This window comes from Sinocyclocheilus rhinocerous, unplaced genomic scaffold (assembly GCF_001515625.1).
Source record: "Sinocyclocheilus rhinocerous isolate Xijiao unplaced genomic scaffold, SAMN03320098_v1.1 scaffold10915, whole genome shotgun sequence".
Lineage (NCBI taxonomy): Eukaryota > Metazoa > Chordata > Actinopteri > Cypriniformes > Cyprinidae > Sinocyclocheilus > Sinocyclocheilus rhinocerous.
In genome coordinates this window covers 51,578-72,078 of record NW_015649445.1, presented here as the reverse complement: position 1 = coordinate 72,078, position 20,501 = coordinate 51,578, and the positions used below count along the sequence as shown (strand labels likewise).

Genomic DNA, 20,501 nt, shown 5'->3' with positions numbered 1-20,501 from the left:
CTCATTTTGTCCTTGCATGAAAGCCAATACATTTACGAGATGTCATTAATGATGCCAGAGATGTACTTGTTAGATATTCAGCTGCTTGGATTTTAGGTAGCTAATGTGTCTATATATTGAACTGCAAAATCACTTAAGTAGTCCCCATTCAACATAATGCAGCTGTAGGAGATTCATCTACATTTAAGTTCTCAAGCCAATACATTTACGAGATGTCATTAATGATGCCAGAGATGTACTTGTTAGATATTCAGCTGCTTGGATTTTAGGTAGCTTATGTGTCTATATATTGAACTGCAAAATCACTTAAGTAGTCCCCATTCAATATATAATGCAGCTGTAGGAGATTCATCTACATTTAAGTTCTCAAGCCGAAAGTTGTTTTTGATGATGAATAAAGAGGAAATACACATTTTCGTGTATGGTTTAACTCAATCAGCAGCTCAACCTCAAAACTCCCTACAATGTTGGAGATACATAGAAAGCCCATGTAAAGTCCTTCAATTCAAAGTGCTATTCAAATGAAAATTTTTTCAAGTCTGAAAACGGCTCCATCTGTCAAAATGTATCACATCTCACACGCACAAAGTGAGATGCCGCGGGTGGGTGAGGACTGTTTGATTTCCATTCTGACAGTAATGAGATGACAAAAAATTTTGTAAAGGGGTCACCTTCATCTGCAGAGAGAGTATACACCTCACACGTATTGTAAAAGATGTATACAATCCATCAAATGCTACTGACAGACCCCTAAAATGGCTCACAAACATGTAAACATGGGTAAAAATAAAGAGAGATCTTACTAAAACTACAATATGAAATATATATATTTTTTAAAAATCAGCAAGGAAAATAGAGAAAAAAAAAGGTCTTTGATTTTCAACGCGGGCGTAATATGAGACAAACTTTACCTCACAGTGAAACACAGACACTGCTATAATGGCAGCCTCATACAGAGGAGCTGTCAGTTCTTTATGGAGCCAGCAGAGGACACCATTCCATCGAAAGGATGAAACAGGTTCGTGATAAACACTCCTAATGTGAGAGGAGACGAACATGTCTGAATCTCTTGGTCCCTTTCTCCTCCCACGAAACAGACTTTGGTTTTTGACACTTCTCCTTCTGGCATCTCCCAACTCTAGCGTTTGATCACCACCTGTTCGTAGGCACCTGCTCCAACCCTGAAAAGAGCAGAAATCAGCATTTACATACAACCCGGTCAATGCACTGATTTACATTTGTATAGACTCTTTAGAGTCTTTAAAGAGACAGTAACCCAAATGTTAAAATAGTCATTATTTTCTCACCCTCATGTCAGTCCAAACCTGTTTGTCTGACTTATATGAAATGCAGCAAGAGATGCTCTATATTTCATGTCTTCATCATGCAGGCTACTGTATGGCTTTTGAAACACAAATACATTTATGGTGCCTTCTGGTAATATTTTAAAGCTTAACAGACTCAGTCCCCCATTCACTTTCATTACATGGAAAAGAGCAGCTTGGATGTTCTACTAAACATCTCCTTTTGTGCTCCAAGAAAGTCATATGGGTATGGAATGACATTCTAGTGAGTAAATGATGACAGCATTTTCATTTTTGGCTGAACTATTCCTCACCTGGCAGGAAGGTGATGGCTACCAAGTGCTGTGCTCCCACCAGGACCCACAAACAAACGCAGACCTTCCTCTGAAACACACACACACACACACTTGAAATAGATATCGCCTCCATTCTGCACGCACAAAGTCACGACTCTTCTCTGGGGCTACAAAAACCAAACTGGTCCATTTCTAATGAGAACCTGTCGCCAGGTCATCTAAAAATAATATGAAAACTAATAGGACACACACACAGAGATGTGCTCTGGCACAGAGACACTTCAATACACCTACTGAGAAGCAGCAGCTACCTGTAAACATTGCTACCAATTAAACAACCTGTTTCTAGCTCTGTGTTTTTATTTTTGTTTGCTCTCAATCTAACTTCCAAGTCTGCACTGATGCCGATTCGTCACAAGCAAGTTACTGGCCCAAAATGCAATTTCACAGTAGCAGAAATTCAGTGTTAGTAATCAGAATGAAAGACGGAATTTATGATATATTATTTGAAAGACAACAATCTGAAAGACCACAATCCCAAGAGACACTGCAAATGACGCATACAAATAACAGCACAATATAAAACAATTGATTTATAGCAGTCTGTCAGAATTAAAGAAAGATGGAATTTATATTATGGAAATATAATGACTAACAATATGAAATATTAATTAATCGTTAATAAGAGAATGAACTTCAATCCCATGAAGCACTGCTGATGTAAACAATTAAAAAATGGTACAATATAAAAAAAATATTAATCTATAGCCATTTATTATACGAATAAAATGCAATATAATGGAAGTTTATTGCAAAATAGACAAAACAGTAACATAAGATGTTTAAGATCGTAAAAAGACTAATTTGATTACATCATTTGCAGTTCTTCATGACAGCTCACACACTGCTAAGCTCTTTTGGTGCAGTTCTTATTACTATGGTAACAGCGACTTCTCTGATTGGTGGATTTAAAGTTTTGCCTGCTTCATAGTTTTTCACTGGGAATTTGGGCATTTTTAAAAAATTTGGTTAAAATCACAGTAAAAAGAGGTGCATAACATTCATAAATTGTTGATCATCAAACTAAATATTATATAGGTATTTTACATTACTTACACTACCTTTTAAATGTTTGGGGTTGCTAAGATTTAATGGTTTTGAAAGAAGTGTCTTTATTTAATCATTTAATCAATTTCTTAAAAAATATTATCATTTAAAATAACTGTTTTCTAGGAATGAGTTTGGTTTATTCCTGTGGTGCCAAAGCTGACTTTTCAGCAGCCATTACTCCAGTCTTCAGTGTCACATGATCCTTTAGAAATCATTTCAATATGCTGATTTAGTGCTCAAGAAATGTCTTACTACTGTCAATGTAAAACAGTTGTGCTGCTTAATATTTTTGTGGAAAACATTATACATTAAGGATTTTTTGATTAATGGAAATAAAGCAGCATTTATTTGAAACTTCATAAATGCTACTCATATACTCTGATGGAAATGTGCTAATAGTACCTTAAGTGAAGTCTTATAATAAACATGAAGAAGCCATTATTACCTTCAGCGCTGGAGTCTAGCAGACTGTGGGTGAAGTCCTGGCTTTGAAGAATCTTCTCTACCACGTCATCGGCATCCACCCGTGTGGCATCCACCCTTTTCAGCTGAGACTCCATTGAGTCTTGTTTCACTGGGTACCTTGTTGTATATATGAGAAAATAAATCTGATCAATCTACAATCATTTAATATCCTGAATCTAAAGCTTGATGAATATAGCAGGCAGTGGTAGCAGTGTCTGTCTGACCTGCTGGCAGCTCTGTCAGGGGTTGATGGGTGTTCAGGCACAGCAGCACAGACCCCCGGGGCTGTAGGGGGCACTGTAGTTTGGTCACTCTCCTCACTGGGCTCAGGGATGCTGGCAATGCCGGTGGAAGCGCTGCCGATCGATGTGTTCCTCCTGTGGGAGAACTCCGACAGACTGGAGGAACGTGAGTGACTTGTACTATAGCCTGAGAAACAACACAATGTTGTTTTCAATTATTATTAGTAATATTATTTAGTAAAAAAAGTAAAAAAAAAAAAGAAAAGGTTGATCTACCCTGGTAATATACAGCATGCACTTTAAAAACCTTCACAGATTAACCAATCAATCACTTTTGTAATGAAAGGACATTTAACATCCCCCACCCACACTTGCTATTCAGGTTTCCAGAGCTTTAGAAAGTGATAATGCTAGTAATGCTATTGCCTTGCCTTGCCTCGCCTAGTATGGGCTGTTACTAAAGGGAATATCCTCCCACACATGTATACGCACACAACAACTCCAGTTTCCAGTCAGAGATGGATATGTGATGAACACTTCTGTTTGCTCTGTGGGACTTTAAAACTAACTTTACACTTTGAGATGATCTAAGGCAAAAGATCAAAGTGAGCAATGTGTAACCCAATTTAAGAGAATAGCTTAATGAAATAAGGACTGAGTGCTGTCTCCTCTCTGCAAGTACTAGAGGAAATATAGTGTTATCAAATTAGATCTGGGACATTTAATCCAGCTATTTTGTGATGCCACAGAATCTTTCTAAAAGTCTAATTTTAGATGATTTAATAAAGCAAATAGCACTTTCCTTAAAAGGGAACAAAATAGGGCATGGAACGCTTAAAAATGTCATCTTTTACCATGCTCAGGAAAATGGTCAAAGGAGGTGCTTAAATTGTTGATCGTCAAACTAAATATTATATGAACTGTTTTATTCATTTTATATGAGGTATTTTACGTCACTACAGATTTTTTAAAAAGAAATGAATACTTATATTCAACAAGGAGGACACATTAAATTGATCAGAAATAAAAGATTTCTATTTAAATAAATACTGTTCTTTTAAACTTTATATTCATCAGATAACCCTATTACAGTTTTCCATAAAAATATTAAGCAGCACAATTTCAACATTGATAATAATAATAATAATAATATCAGAATAAATAAAGACTGGAGTTATGGCTGCTGATAATTCATCTTTGTCATCACAGGAATAAATTACATTTTCAAATATATTAAAATAGAAAACATTTATTTTAAATTGTAATAATATTTCAAAAACATAAAAAAAAAACTTTACTGACCCCAAATCTTTGAACGATAGTGTTCATTAAAATTAAAATCAATACAAATTACAATATTTTTAGGTCAATGCCCCCACAATGGAGGATACTAAACCAAACATCTAATATTTCTCACAACAAAAAACATGGGATTTGTGTCCCTAATGCTTTAATCAAAGTAATGGGACACCAAACTGTACCCTAAATGTGGAAAGTGCAACCTACTGTAACGAAATATAATATGGGCTAATGGATTTGCACACACATTCTCTCTCTCTCTCATATGTGCACACTTGAATCTTCACTCCATCGCACAGAACAGAGACACGTGACATGCAGCCTACGTGCAAAATTACAAATTCCGTTAATCATCTCGCAATACCACTGCATCATGTTGATTGACAGCCTGATAATGTTACAGCCAGGGTTACAGACAATACTAATCAGGCATGCATTCAAGTCCAGCAAGTCAGCAGAATCACATTGAATCACGATTAAGTGATCAGAGAGAAAACAGTGGAAAGGGAAAGCCTACCTGATACTTTGGACTGCTGACTAGCGTAACTGGACGTTCGAGAATGTCCGCACAGCCCGAGCTCATCGGGCAGAGAGCCACACTTCCCTGATGTCTCTGTGGACATAAGGGATTCAGTTCAGTCTTAATTAAACCTGCTCAATCACTTTATGGGATTCAACGCTAATCAAACCTGTTCTTCACCTATTTCCAACCTTAAAATACAATATACTGTATATCTAATGTAGCCATGCTTTCGTCCATTGGAGTATTCAGGCATTTAATATAATTTAACTATTTAAATTAGGACTGCGGATTAGAAAATTAATATATGCATTTTGTAAGTCCAATATAATTAGATTGGTTTAGGATTATGTCAACCAGACTCTGACGAATAAGGCATGCATAATCGGCAAGTGTAGCTCAGTAGCTCATTTCAATATTTCAACATTTAAAATTAAAAATTTTCACAAAGGTGTTGAATTGGTTACAAAAGCTTTTTGATGAGTGTAACCCTTAAAGCTTGCTTGACAAGCACACATTTTTATTTCCTGTGTTGGCATATTTCCTGTTAAAACAGGACGTTAGGGCATGACATATTTAAATTAGCCTTCCATTTACATCACACCTTTAAATCATGATTTGCTATTTGCAAATTCTAGTTTACAGCAGATGGTGCATTAGAAGGAGGGACTTTCTCATTCTAGTAAGTATGTATTTTATTGGCTAGAAATTTACATATACAAGATTAATTATTTTGTTATAAATAATTTTTTGTCATTACTTATTTTGGTCCTACGTGAAAAATAATTTTGTAAATTTTAAGTATGCTAGATTCAGCGTTGTTATTTTTTTACTAAAACTAAGATTTTTAGAAATTGTTCTCAATAATTTAAATAAAGCTCAAATAAATAAAAAAAGTACTAGAATTACTATAACTATTTAAAAAATGACAAAATCATGTAACAAAATAACTCAATCTTAAACTAAACTATGAAAATAAAAAATCAAAACAATAAATACAATAATATTATATAAATTATACTAAAATAACACTGGCTAGCATATGCATGGCCTTATATCTAACAAATGAAAACCCTCAATACACAAATTTTAAAGTTGAAAAGCGATTGAAAATATCTACATCACTAACATCAGATGCTAAAAGACTAGTTGACCATCCTGACCAATCTCTAAATTAGTTTGCTCCATCAAAATAGTAGCATTTCTCTGCTAACTCATATTTAACTTATATAACTCTTCAAACATGTTCTTCTGAACAAATGGCGATACTGATTAATTCATCAATCGCCTCTAACACAAAGCCACTTTTGGCATCTTGTCTTTAATCTCATTAATATTTCAGATTAAATGGCCGAATATGAATATTAATATGGCTTTAATATTGTTCAATTATCGCAAATAAAAATCACTACAGAAGCACCACTGAGACTAGTAAGCTAATCATCATATTTTATGAATTGTACACCTGCTCTACATCATAAGCAGTTAGTCATACTGAATGAATATGAAAGCAAAGTCAAGAGCTGCATACGGCTAAATTATACATTAAAGACTGATGCTTTCGCCGGCCTCTGGACAGAAAAGGCACGCAGCATGTATGAGGGCAAAGAAAGGATAAAAGAGAGAGTGGGGGAAGAGAGAGCACTCTTTCAAGCTCCCGTTAGTTCAGCAGCATCAAATCAAACATACAGTCCTGTTCTTTGCTAAAAAGACTGGATGCAGAATTAATGAGAAGCTTCTCAAAGGGTGTTTGATTTGGGCAGACGATTAAAGCACCCAACATAAAAATACAAGAAATGAAAACACATTTAAGCGCACATAAAGGACAAATGTTAAAAAAAATAAGGTCTGCGTATGGAGCTGCGTCTCATTTTTTGATTCACCACAAACACTGACCAATGTGAGGTTTACCTGAGAGACTCAGAAAAGGTTTCTGTGTGTCTCCTCCTTTCCTGTCTTCCAGCAGGCTCTCTGCATCACCCTGAATGCCTATTACCGTTGCGGTGGATGGAGGTCTAATACATGGAGAACACGCAATCAAGAATACAGTTTAAATGGATTTGAATGAACAGACTGAAAATTGCTGAATTAAAGAACTAAACCATCTGAATCCACCCACTGACGGTGGTCCGAAAGCAGCCCCCAGAATCCCCGAACTCTCCCCACGCTCCAACCCACACGAATGTTTTAGCAGGTTTTTGCCTTCATGCACACTGTGTACATGTGTGGGTGGACAGTGTTGGTTTCCAGTATGCAAATCTGTGTTCAAAGCTCTGATTTCCCCAGAGCGCTCATTCACACTCCTTCCCAACACACACGGGCCGTTTCTGAGAAAATACTATAATAGCAACTTCAAATGTTTAGCAGGAAAAGGTCTCTGTGGGTCGTAAATCTAAATTTAAAAATGCCGCTATGGTGGTGTAGAGATAAAAAAAAGGGCCTTAATACAACCCAACTTCAATTCTTTCTCACTTCAGTAGCATCTCCTACCAAATTATAACATATGCAAAAGCATTTAAAAGTAACACTCACGTTTTGAAACAGGGGTCCCCAGACATCAGCTGTGTGCTGATAATCACCTACAGGCAAAAAAAAGAAAAAAAAAAGATAGAAACTGGATGTGTATGACATAACATTTTATTTTATTTTTATTTATTTATATTTCCCAGAATGTGATCATGCAAAATTCGCATGCATGTTTTGGATGGTTTTCAGGGTGTTGCAAAGCAGCTGCTAAAGTGCTCTGAGTGATTATTAGAGTGAGGAACAGAAGTTCTGTCATGTCAACTCTCGCAGGGATTGGCATGGTAATGTACATGACAATGTTAATGTATTTGGTCTTGGCAGAATAGATCTGCTACGCTGCTGCTGCTGTTGCGGCAGAGCAAGTACCAAGACTTGCTACTGCCAATACATCCACAACATGCTGCTGTCTATGGCAAGCATTAGTCATACATTTGAATGTTGAGCAGCGAGCTCATTGGCTACCGATACAGGAGAGAACCAATCAGCTGTGCCATATGATAATGATGTCATTAGGTCATTAGTTAGACCTATCGAACTGTGCCATCTAGAGTTTCATGCCAGAACTCTGTATTTGCAATAGTCTTTTCTTCTCTATTGTGATGTGTATCTGAATGAAATGCTTCTTGAACAAGAAAAAATGTTGGGGCGGATTTGATATTTTTCAATGGGAACTGACTGAATCTGATTGAATGACTGTTGTTGTTTGCTGTCTCATGTGAATGACAGGTTGTCCCGCCCTCGCACCAGTAAACACGTCATCAGAGAAGAGAAGAGATGTTGTTGCATAATGGAGGGGAGGTTATTTGGGAGAAGTTAAGATTATGAGGGAGCATGAGTAAAGAAAATGAATGATGTGCACTCACACACACAAAAAAAACATGTATAATAAATACTGCAATATTCCAAATAAAAAATAAGAATTGATTTTGATTTCATGGGGATTTTAAGCATGAGTATGACTAATAGTTACCAAAAGCACCACTAATAATAGCCACAAGTTCAAAACTCAAAATAGAATAAAGAATGCGATTAAGAAAAAAGCAATAAAGAAATAGCTGAGAAGACCCTGAAAGGAAGTCTGAGCGGTTCTGTACCTTAAGGATGGAGTTGTCCTGTCTAGTGTTCTTGGTGTCATACCCCTCCAGCAGACACCTGCGTGTGGTGCTACCCGATCCTGCAAACTCCGCCAGGTTGAGATCGGCAAAACCCAACTGTACAGAGAGCCAAAGCAGCATACATTCAGGAAGAAAAAAATATTTTTGCCTGTAGAAAAATAATTTAAAAATAAAAGGCACTGATGCTTTATGTAATAATAATAATAAATAAATAAGATTATTTATTACTAAGGTTAATGCTTTTATGAACAAAAGTGCAATACTCATACACAAACAGAATGAGTGTACTCAAACAATACTCATACACAAACATGCTTTTATGAACAAAAGTGCAATACTCATACACAAACAGAATCGCATACAAACACAGTGTTCCAGAGTGATCTATTTTCAGCTGTTCCTTTGCTATCAATATTTTATAATCCTCTACAGAACTGTCTACTTGATGAATTACCAATGCCCTGTGTTAGTTCTTATTCATGAAAGGAAAATTTAGTACAATTGTTTGTTGTTGCAACATGAAGATTTTAGCTTAAAACATATATGAATTTATAGTAGTTTTTTTTTCACCATTTAAAATCAAAATTTTGCTTTTTTGTAGTTTATTTAAATAGCCCTGCAGAGTGACTAGTATTTTAATCTTTATAAATATTCCACATAGTCTCTCAATTAATATCGTGTTATAAAAACCACGTTACAAAAGAATTAGTAAATGCTTTTAAAAATAGTTTTAGATGACTTGTCACACTTAGTTTTTTGTCAATTACACACAAATAAATTTAATTTATTGTTGGTATGTTTAATTCAAAAATGAAGAAGATATTACCTTTGCATAAGTCTTTCCACCTTTCAGTTCCTGTAACATTAAAACAATCAAATCATTCTCAGTATTTTAACTCCAAACTGTTTATTGTAAACCTAAAAGTGTGCACGAGTGTGACTGTACCTTTCTGACTGAAACTCGACACACACAGGGGTCAAGGACACCGGTTCCAGCATTAGCGCTCATTTTACAGGGGAAGGAGAATCTTTTTCTCCAGCGTACACAGTTTGCCTGGACCGTCTCACTGTGAAATGCAAACATACACTGGTTTGTTAATGCAAGGTGTCACTGTAAAGAACACAAACTTGGCTCAAGACTTTAAAACAAACATCCACTCATCCAAAACAGCGTGAACCCTCTCTCACCCCATCTGATCTGCATTTGCAACATCCAACAGGGGTGGACAGTGCATTGCTCCTCAGGGAGATTTTGAAAACGATTTCACAACAGAACGAGTCACACAATCCAGCCTCATAGCGAGTTTTAATATTCACTTCAAGTCGACTGCATTAAAAGAGTCTGACTCACATTCTGTGATTAATTAGAGCCTGGAGTCAGAAGGCCATACTGACAACAAGACGTTTAATTAATTTCCCATCTGAAAATGGACCTCCCTGTGCAGGTGTTCTGCATCCTAATTAGACAGATGTTTGCAGACAGGGCAGATGAGCGAGGCCCAGAGGGCTTTTGAAGAGATAGAAGTCTATAAAATGAACTTCAGGGAAATTGTGATGCTATTAAGACAGTGAACACAACACTGCAAGCATGTAAATTTCAGAATAAAGTGTTTTGTCCATGTTATAGTCAAAATAAATGGCTAATAAAGATTGCATGTTGCAAATGCAAGGTTGTGCCCCTTTAAGAACTTAATAAAATATATATGTTCAAAGGCTTGGGATTATGAATGTTTTTGAAAGAAGTCTCTTATGCTCACCGAAGCTGCATTTATTTGAACAAAAATACAATTAACCAATATTGTAAAATATATTAAAACAGAAAAGTTATTTTAAATTGTAATCATATATTTGAAAATGTAATTTATTGCTGTGATAATAAAGCTGAATGTTAAGCAGCCATCATTCCAGTCTCTTCAGAAATCATTTTAACATGCTGATACTTTTCTTATTATTATTATCAATGTTGAAAACAGTTACTTGCTACTTAATATCTTTGTGTATTTTTCTGTATTTTTGGTAAATCCTGAATAAGAGGAATTTAAATAAATAAATAAATAAAAATCTTACCCCTAACCTTAAACTTCTGAATGGTAAGTCAATATTCCAATCGTGAAAGGTGTCAATAAATAAATAGCACATGACTTAAATTCTCCAGTTGTACAGTGATGTATTTATTGACACATATATTAATTCATGTATTATCAATTTGTGATTTATTTATTACACTATATTTTGTCATATTTATGTTTTAAAGTGAAAGATTTCATTATTAATATGGTACACATAGACCTCCACAGATTATGCTATCCAATTATGAAGAAATGAATTTGCATTTGATGTATCATTTATATTTTTGTAAGGAAAAAATCATCCACAGTCCTAACATTAACACGGAGTCTCTCCTTATATTCTGTCATCTCCTAATGGTCCACAATGACATCTTTGGGAAACACAGCCAAAACAACACATAATCGGGCACCTCCCATCCAGCTGGGGAGATTCCCTACCATAAGGCCTGTGCTTCGTGCCGAGTGAATCACTGGGTGAAAAAACTGCCTCTAATGCATGAACCAGAATAAACCACAGCTGGATGAAACCATCAACTCTGATTCTGTCACCATAGCAGCAGAGGCCAATGACTTCTCTAAACAATGCTAGCATATTTTTCCTACCAACCAAAAACCATTTTCCTTCCACTGAACATGGGTGGTTTCTAAGGAAATAAACAGCATGAGAGTTTCTTTCATGCTAACAACACAATGACATGGCAGTGAGACTATAAACGAAAAGCTGCAGACTCATAATTCAGACATACAACCCGAGCAAGGCCAGAGCTCCGATCGATACAGGAGACCTCCATCTTCGTAATAACTGCACCGCAGGTCAAATTCAGACTTTTGCTTTCTAGCTATCTCATAATGAATAATGTTTAGCCTCTGACTCTCGGATCTAATAAGCTCCATTGTCTTACTGGAACAATTCAGCCTCACAATGAATGACTCATTAATACCTTCCCTAGAAAGCACTAATGATGCGAAAACACAAAGGACATAATGAATTCAACAGCATTAGATAAGAATGGTATGCATTACTAGCACAAATGAAAACAATCTACCATATTTGCACTCATTATCTTCCTGGAAAAATGGCAAAGTACTATTTTTTCATTGGTCCATCAGACAATTAGTGCAGCATGCATGTGCTACAGCCATTAGCATCACTGCTCTCGCTGGAATAACGAACTGTTAAACCAGTGCTTATGCCTAAATGTGCAACAGGCTTAATATTGTAATAAAGAACCATCATGACAAGCCACTGATCTGATTTCCGTATTTGGAATATATGCCGTTGCCATGGCAAAGTCAGCTGAGCGAAAGAGAGCAGGAGTGCTTTGGTTCAGTGTGCTCTTTCCTTAGGTTGTCCCACAGGATGTCTGCAATGAAACAGGAGTTCTTCAAAAGGATCATCACCACAGGCAGATGGAGGCAAACTCAAGTCTGGAGGGAGAAGAAACTCACAAACCTTAGACACTCCCTGCAAACTGCATAACGGAAAAGAGAAGCAAGCACTCATGCAAACCCAAGCTTGATCTTCTAAGCTGCTGTGGTTTTGGTCTACAGCTCTCTTTCTGTTTGGATGAATAAGCTACTTGCTTATGCATTGTCAGGGAGTTGTATGAAGGGAATTTGTCATGGTGAAGTTTGACAGCCCACTTTCACTGCCTGACATATTAATATTTAACTGTGGGAAGCCTTTGTATTGCGGAGCTCCAAAAAAGAGTGAATGACAAATGTTGCAGCAAGACAGAGACAAAGAGTTTGTGATGTCTACTGAGAGGGAAGAGACATTTTTTTAGGCCTCGGGGTAATCTGTCAATTATTTATTATTGGATATTCCACATCTTAATCAGTGCACATTTAAGTCTACTAAATATATGCAATATACTAATAGTTTCAAAATATTCAAGTCACAATATCAAGTCACAAACCCGACTAATCAACAATAAAATTAGTTGTCAGTTTCATAATTGATTTTATTATTATTAATCACTTGTTGCAGCCCTTTTTTCCTCTCGGCTGGGTGCTAATGTATAATGTTCAATGTCACGGGGCCTTTTAAAAATCTAGTCTGTTTTGGACTGAGATACTAAAATGGGAATAGAAACATGAGTGAGATAATAGTCTTGGAGCTCAAACAGCATGATGCTATCAATGCCAAGCTCAAGTGTTTGAATCTCAGGGAATGCATGAACTGATAAATACCCTGAATGCTATGTAACTCGCTTTGGATAAAAGCATCTGCCAAATGCAGAGATAAATGTAGAATAATTTTGGAAGGTCCAGCAACTGATTGACACATTTGCACCTCTCATGGCGTCATAAAAGACAGTAATAATCTGTAATACTGCACAGTTCTCTTCACTGCTCTACATTTAAATCCGCCCCCTCAGACGTGATGCATTAAAGGGGTCATATGATGCGATTTCAATTTTTCCTTTCTCTTTGGAGTGTTACAAGCTCTTGGTGCATAAAGAAGATCTGTAAAGTTGCAAAGACTAAAGTCTCAAATCCAAAGAGATATTCTTTATAAAAGTTAAGAGTCAACCACGCCTACCTAACCTTAAACCGCATAAACACATTTCATTACACCAAATACACAAAATAATGTTCTTTTTAGCAACATCATATGAGCCCTTTAACATCCTGCATGCAGGTCAACCTGTGTGCAGGTCTGAGAACAGCACAGCACATTTACACATCAAATACACACATCTACAATTACAATGTGTGGCCTTAAGTGACTCAGCACAAGAACTGCTATGAAGTGAATTGCAAAAAGCACGCAGGATATGCTTAATATATTGCATTTATTGATAAAAGATAAAAATTGAAAACAGTAAGGAAACCAAGACCAAATATTAGCCCACTTTTGTTGATTTTTCTTACTAAAAATTCATTTTGCCAGTCAGTTAAAGTGACTTTTTAGTTCAGGTTTTAGTGTTACATTTTAACTGTCAACGTCAGTGACATCTTCATTTACACACTGACAACTTTCAAGAGCAATCCACTTACTTATGATTATGCTTTTATGATCATGCCCTCTGATATACTATAATTACTTACTAATCTTTTACACAGATGACATGTCAGCTTTCAAGAGCACTGGGTTATTTCCTCTTAAGTAAAAATTAAGTAATGTAGGGCATGCATGGCATACTGTTTATACGCCATTAAGGTCTAAACTTTCTTTTATGTATTAAAATATGATATTCTGATATTCAAGTAGCTTGGGCAAGGTTTTTGACACCTGAAGTTCTGCTGAGGTTTTAATTTGCCTAGATATTATTATGAAATTAATTCATTTTGAGTAAACACCTTATAACATGAACATTCTATGTATAACAGCTTGACATGTCACATAAAATGTCACTGACATGTCACTACAAAAACACAAAAGTGTTGACTTCAACCTTGACTGAAACAATGGACAATTATACATCTTAAACATGACCGTAAAAGACTAATAATCTTTAAGAAACATACCATTTCATCCCACAGCTCTATATACGCGCACTATGACATATATTGTTTTGGTTATGCTTTATTAAAAAGCAATAAAGAATAAAAACAGCCCAGTATCACCCATAGCCATAATAATAAACCATTTCCATCCCTCCACATCTCACAGCCTCCTTACCGCGATGACTCCTCCGAGAATCCGCCGTCAAGCAGGCGGACTTTACAGAATAGAACTCCGTTGACGAACGGAACCGACGACAGCTCGTCCAGCTCAAAATCAACTCTGAACTTAAACTTTTTTTTCTTCATCATCTTGACGTCGATTCCTAGCAGTCCTGTTACCGCTCGATAATGCCTTTGGTCATACGCTGTGGAGGAGCATTACTTTTATTTGCTCATCTCTGGTGAACCTCTGTTGTTAGAGCTGATAGCCGTTAGCCACTGATGGAATCCCCTTTGCTTATAATAGAAAGCCAAGCTAACGATGATAATACAGTCTTAACGGATTCTTCTGTCATGAACTACATGTTGTTACAATCAAAAACGGTACCGAAAATGGATATGCTCGTCCGTGGATATGCAGTCTGTGGGTGATAGTCTGTTCCGCTCCGCGGAGGCTTGTGTAGTACTGCTGTATATTGTGTGTTGTCTTGTAGTAGTGGAAACACAGGCGACGCTTCTTAAAGGGCCAGTCACATTTCATCCCACAGCTCTATATACGCGCACTATGACATATATTGTTTTGGTTATGCTTTATTAAAAAGCAATAAAGAATAAAAACAGCCCAGTATCACCCATAGCCATAATAATAAACCATTTCCATCCCTCCACATCTCACAGCCTCCTTACCGCGATGACTCCTCCGAGAATCCGCCGTCAAGCAGGCGGACTTTACAGAATAGAACTCCGTTGACGAACGGAACCGACGACAGCTCGTCCAGCTCAAAATCAACTCTGAACTTAAACTTTTTTTTCTTCATCATCTTGACGTCGATTCCTAGCAGTCCTGTTACCGCTCGATAATGCCTTTGGTCATACGCTGTGGAGGAGCATTACTTTTATTTGCTCATCTCTGGTGAACCTCTGTTGTTAGAGCTGATAGCCGTTAGCCACTGATGGAATCCCCTTTGCTTATAATAGAAAGCCAAGCTAACGATGATAATACAGTCTTAACGGATTCTTCTGTCATGAACTACATGTTGTTACAATCAAAAACGGTACCGAAAATGGATATGCTCGTCCGTGGATATGCAGTCTGTGTGTGATAGTCTGTTCCGCTCCGCGGAGGCTTGTGTAGTACTGCTGTATATTGTGTGTTGTAGTAGTGGAAACACAGGCGACGCTTCTTAAAGGGCCAGTCAACTCATAAAGCTGAAGTGAAGAGGGGGACAAAGGACAGCTCATAGTACATAATACATGTAATAAATGAGTTAAGGATTGTATATCATCTTGATAGTACACAAAAAGAGAAATCATTAGAATGTTCCCGTGTATAATATAATAACATTGTGACTTAAAGGTACAGTACTCATTTTGACGTTTCACTGGGTTGCGTGAGAACCAGCTGGTGTCGTTTGATAAATTGTTTTCAGTGTGACTTTCAGATGTATTTACCTAAATATTTGTAATAATTTCTCATCCAGAGTTATCAAATTCATAATTGTTGTATAATAATGCGAAATATTATTAGTATGATTATAAATATACAAATGTGCACTTCTATGGGACAAAATATGCTTTAATATTAGTTAAAAATAATAATTTAAATAATTTAATTAAAGAAATTAAATAAAATGTTGTAAAAATAATATTATAACTAATATTATTGTTCTTGTCTTTATTTATTTATTTGTATAATTTCCATACTTTCATATTGGAGCTTTTTGTTATAACAGTTTGGTTAATTTGGTTAATGTGAACAGTTTTCTTTTTCTTTTCTTTTTTGTTTAAGTGACATGGTGTTACTTGTTCAGTTACTTGTTTTAGTGACATATCAGTCACACTAAACTTAGTTTACTACCACCAGTTCTGGAAGTAAAAAGAGTAAACTGGACCACTAAGGGCCCCAGAGAGTGGGTTGGTTCTATGTCACGCAGCAACAACAGTACTATGGAGCAACACTGACCACTATTGGTTAATAATATTAGTGTAACACCTGGCACTTGCAGATAAGGAAAAAGAACGCACTTGTACTGCGTATTTGTATTCTTCTGTGTCTTAACACACACTAGGTGGCGCTGTAACACTTCAATTGCTATGCATAATGTTCTGATCTAGCTACACTTTTAGGAACAGAAAAAAGTTAACCCTATGCACGCATTCAATGCTAAAATGTTTGATTCACACTTCTTGCATAAAATGGACCCGTTTACTAAAACTAATTCAAAACAATAATATGTGGGGGTTATTGGGTAATTTTTATGTCCAAAAGCAAAATTCCCTATAGCAGCTGCGTGCATGACGTCACTGCACAGGTGAGCTCCATATTGTCAATGCAAATGTTTTTATTAGGCAACAAACACATTTAAGAAATTCCACATAAATAATTTATATAACTTTAATAAAGTTCACAAAAAGTTTAAAATAAAGTTTACTATAAATAAATAGTTTTTCTTATGACACATAAGTTGATTCTCTTTCTTTCTCAAAAAAAAAAAGTTTATAGTCTATAGTTATGACTAGAAATAAAAGTCAATGGGAAGTGCCGTTTTAGCTATAGTGTGAGCATTTGCGGCTGTGGATGCGTGCGCGCAACGTTCAGCGTGCTCCGTGCGTCTCTCCATCCAGCCCCCCTCATTTCAGTTTAAATGTCACGTCACTCCTGCTTCTTCTCAAACCAGTTTCACGCTGAGGACCAGGCACCTGCCCTCATCTGGACTTTACCTCTTCTGGACTTTTGCAAAACCTCATCCCGTTTCAGTTATTTCACCTGGAGGGCAGTGCAAATGGAGATCTGTTTGACGGTTTATCGTTTTTGAAGAGGAAAAAACCCGATCTGCAAGCACAATCTACAGTGGCATATGTTTGGCGGGATTATATCACACCTTGCACGATGACTGCGATGGGAATCTGGTGCGTTTTATGGCTCGTGGCATTCGCTCTCACTTCAGCCGCTCCGAAATCACACCAGCGACTTCTGGAGAACACGAATGAACAGAATGACACTTTGCAAGTTGAAAGAGATAATCAAGAAAATATATTAAGTCAGGTAAGAATCTCTTCACCAGCGCTCGATACGATTATATCTGTGCAGCTTCTTTATAACCGACAATATTAGTAACACTTCATGATAACTTTCATTAATAACTTATTGTCAGTCTTTGCATAATGCTTAACATAATGCGTTTCTGAAGTAAATTCAGATAGCATATGAATAGCATATAAAATATGATTTAAAAATATATTATTCAAATAAAGGCCTAGAAGAAGTTTTCAAAGAAAAGCACAACATTTCAGAGCATAAACATACGGTCGCGAACAGGCATTGCGTGCTCCTGAGAAAGTTACCATAGCAACAGTAAGCCTACTGCTGGAGCGATCGTATTTTATGATAGCCTACACAAAATAATAATAATAATAATTACTAACATTATTTATTGCTTCATTGCCCATTTTATATCACATGCACATCGTAAAATTGTGTTTTGTTTAAAAAAATCTTTAAGATTAAGAAAATTCTGTTCGGCGAAACGCACAGAAAATTAGGCTACTCACGGTTGGAAAACATTGGTTACACTTTATTTGGTAACACTTTATTTTAAGGTGTCCTTGTTACGCGTTACATGTAATTACTATAGTATTAGCACAAAATTCTGCATAATTGCATCCGATAACCCTAAACCAAACCCTGATCCTATAGGCCAATAAACATGTTGTTAATTAATATTACTCAGTACTTAAATATATAATTACACTGTAACAAGGACACTTTAAAATAAAGTGTAGCTCTTTATTTTAAGACACCTTAAAATAAAGTGTAGCTCTTTATTTTAAGGTGTCCTTGTTACAGTTTAATTATATATTCAAGTACTGAGTAATATCAATTAACTTGCTACATGTATTTACTATATGGTTATTGTTAGGATTAGGGTTTGTCTTAGGGTTACTTGCATGCAATTATGCATAATTTATTGTTGTTATTATAATAGGAAGTACATGTAACATGTAACAAGGGCACCTTAAAATAAAGTGTTACCAAAAGATTTTCAAAAAGCCTTTTAAAACTGTGTAATTTGCATACTGTTTGAATGTAATTAGGCTAAATTTGTTAATGTTATTAATGAAAGTTACTCAAAAATGTACCAGAAACAAATGAATAGACTTCACAACGTTGGTAACTGAAAAACAGTAATGAACATTAAAATGCACATCAATATACAAACAATGCAACAAAGCTGGCTGGCTGGAAAATGCATCCGTCCTCTTTTCTTTGTAGCTGCTGGGTGATTATGACAAAGTGAAAGCGCTTTCGGAAGGCTCTGACTGTGGCTGTAAATGTGTTGTCAGACCTCTGAGCGCGAGCGCGTGCCAGCGGATTCGGGATGGTCACGCGACGCCTCAGGATTTCTACACGGTGGAGACCATCACATCAGGACCCCACTGCAAATGTGCATGCGTTGCACCTCCGTCGGCTTTAAACCCCTGTGAGGGTGACTTCCGGTTGAAGAAGCTGCAACAGGCTGGGAAAGATAATATCAAGGTGACCAAATCATCTGCAGTTGGATCTCATAGACCAGAATAAGTTCAAAATATTGCAGGATATGAATGCATAACATTTCCTACCCCTTAAATAAAACCAGCTCTTGCCATGACGGAATTTACTTCATCGTTACAGCTGTCAACTATACTGGAATTGCTGGAGGGTTCCTTCTATGGCATGGATCTATTGAAATTGCACTCAGTCACCACAAAGCTTCTTGATCGCATGGACACTATAGAAAAAGTAAGTGGTGTTTTTGTTTGTTTTCTTATCTTATACATGCTAAACATATTATTAATGCGGTTTGTTATTGACAGATGGTCTTAAACAACCAGACCGAGGAGAAGTCGAACACAAGGAGCACCTCTCCAAATCCACAGCCGCCCACATCTTCACCTACAACTCTGCTTCCACAACCGCAGGAGAAGAGGACCAGTCTGAGGGAGCAGAATGACGAGGCAGCTGCTTTTCAGCACACAGAGGTGGGAGGTGCTATTTAAAACAAATGTTGCATTACATAAGTATCATGTCTAATACGTAACATTGGAACAATCCAAACATTATGTTAAACCATGAAGTGAAATAGCCCACATGCTGCGAGCGTTTATTTATTAACTTAGGATCGCTGTCTCAGAGTCAAAAGTGACCTCATGTTGTGACTTGAAACTCTCACTAATTTGTCCCATTGTCAACTCTTACATAAGTTGGCATGAAAAGAGCCAAATGACTTGGAGATCCAAAGCAGATGATCTATATCATGATCTGTTAAAGGGATAGTTCACCAAAAAATGAATTTCTGTCAGCATTTACTCACCCTGATGTCATTCCAAACCCGTTAGACTTTGATTAATCGTCATAACACAAATTAAGATATTTTAATGAAATCTCAAACATTTTCTGTTAATTTCTGGCAAGTAAATCCTGAAAGTCCAGGTACTCAAAACATAGATCGTAAAACGAATCTATATGAATCAAGAAGTTTAATCCAAGTTTAGTGAAGAGATACGATTGATTTATATGATGAACAGATTTTAGACTTTTTTTTTTACATTAAAACAATTGACACAAATATGTACATAGAGCACATCACATATGGTAAACACGGAAGCTCAAATGTACATGATCACCCAATGAGGTTGATTCTATCGTGTGACACACAAGTTTCCGTGTATACCATATGTGACCATGGACCACAAAACCAGTCATAAGGGTCAATTTTTCGAAATTGAGATTTATACATCATATGAAAGCTGAATAAATAAGCTTTCCATTGATGTATGGTTTGTTAGGATAGGACAATATTTGGCCGAGATACAACTATTTGAAAATCTGGAATCTGAGGGTGCAAAAAAATATATATATATTGAGGAAATGGCCTTTAAAGTTGTCCAAATTAAGTTCTTAGC

General features: G+C 36.4%; 2 protein-coding genes across 4 annotated transcripts in view; one reads left to right on the top strand and one right to left on the bottom strand.

The window, feature by feature from the left end:
* Positions 1-992: 992 nt before the first annotated feature.
* fam102bb (family with sequence similarity 102 member Bb) lies at positions 993-15,702 on the bottom strand. 3 transcript variants are annotated; one of them, XM_016515367.1, is made up of 11 exons: positions 15,246-15,702; positions 9,824-9,944; positions 9,704-9,733; positions 8,857-8,973; positions 7,769-7,815; positions 7,148-7,251; positions 5,234-5,329; positions 3,400-3,604; positions 3,156-3,292; positions 1,619-1,688; positions 993-1,181 (listed from the first exon to the last, which is right to left on the bottom strand). In XM_016515367.1, the coding sequence occupies exons 1-11, from the start codon at positions 15,377-15,379 to the stop codon at positions 1,139-1,141; spliced, it is 1,104 nt and encodes a 367-aa protein (XP_016370853.1). In that variant the 5' UTR covers positions 15,380-15,702; the 3' UTR covers positions 993-1,138. The 3 variants fall into 3 exon arrangements, with proteins under 3 accessions (XP_016370853.1, XP_016370852.1, XP_016370854.1); XM_016515366.1 differs by lacking the exon at positions 15,246-15,702 and adding an exon at positions 14,575-15,062; XM_016515368.1 differs by lacking the exons at positions 5,234-5,329; positions 15,246-15,702 and adding an exon at positions 14,575-15,062.
* Positions 15,703-17,205: 1,503 nt separating this feature from the next.
* Positions 17,206-20,501, top strand: part of LOC107710558 (olfactomedin-like protein 2B) — a 9,926-nt gene continuing 6,630 nt past the window's right edge. Inside the window, exons 1-4 of the mRNA XM_016515363.1 lie at positions 17,206-17,604; positions 18,832-19,095; positions 19,231-19,338; positions 19,413-19,577. Of these exons, the coding sequence (XP_016370849.1) occupies positions 17,449-17,604; positions 18,832-19,095; positions 19,231-19,338; positions 19,413-19,577 (693 nt within the window). The 5' untranslated portion in view covers positions 17,206-17,448. The remainder of the gene's footprint in view (positions 17,605-18,831; positions 19,096-19,230; positions 19,339-19,412; positions 19,578-20,501) is intronic.

Bases quoted from the DNA above. Each gene is read 5' to 3' on its own strand.
- fam102bb (XM_016515367.1), bottom strand. From the start codon at position 15,379: ATGATGAAGAAAAAAAAGTTTAAGTTCAGAGTTGATTTTGAGCTGGAC. The intron at 7,816-8,856 runs GTACAGAACCGC...TTTTGCCTGTAG, and splicing joins AGGACAACTCCATCCTTAAG to GTGATTATCAGCACACAGCT. The intron at 3,293-3,399 runs GTCAGACAGACA...ATATACAACAAG, and splicing joins CCTGACAGAGCTGCCAGCAG to GTACCCAGTGAAACAAGACT.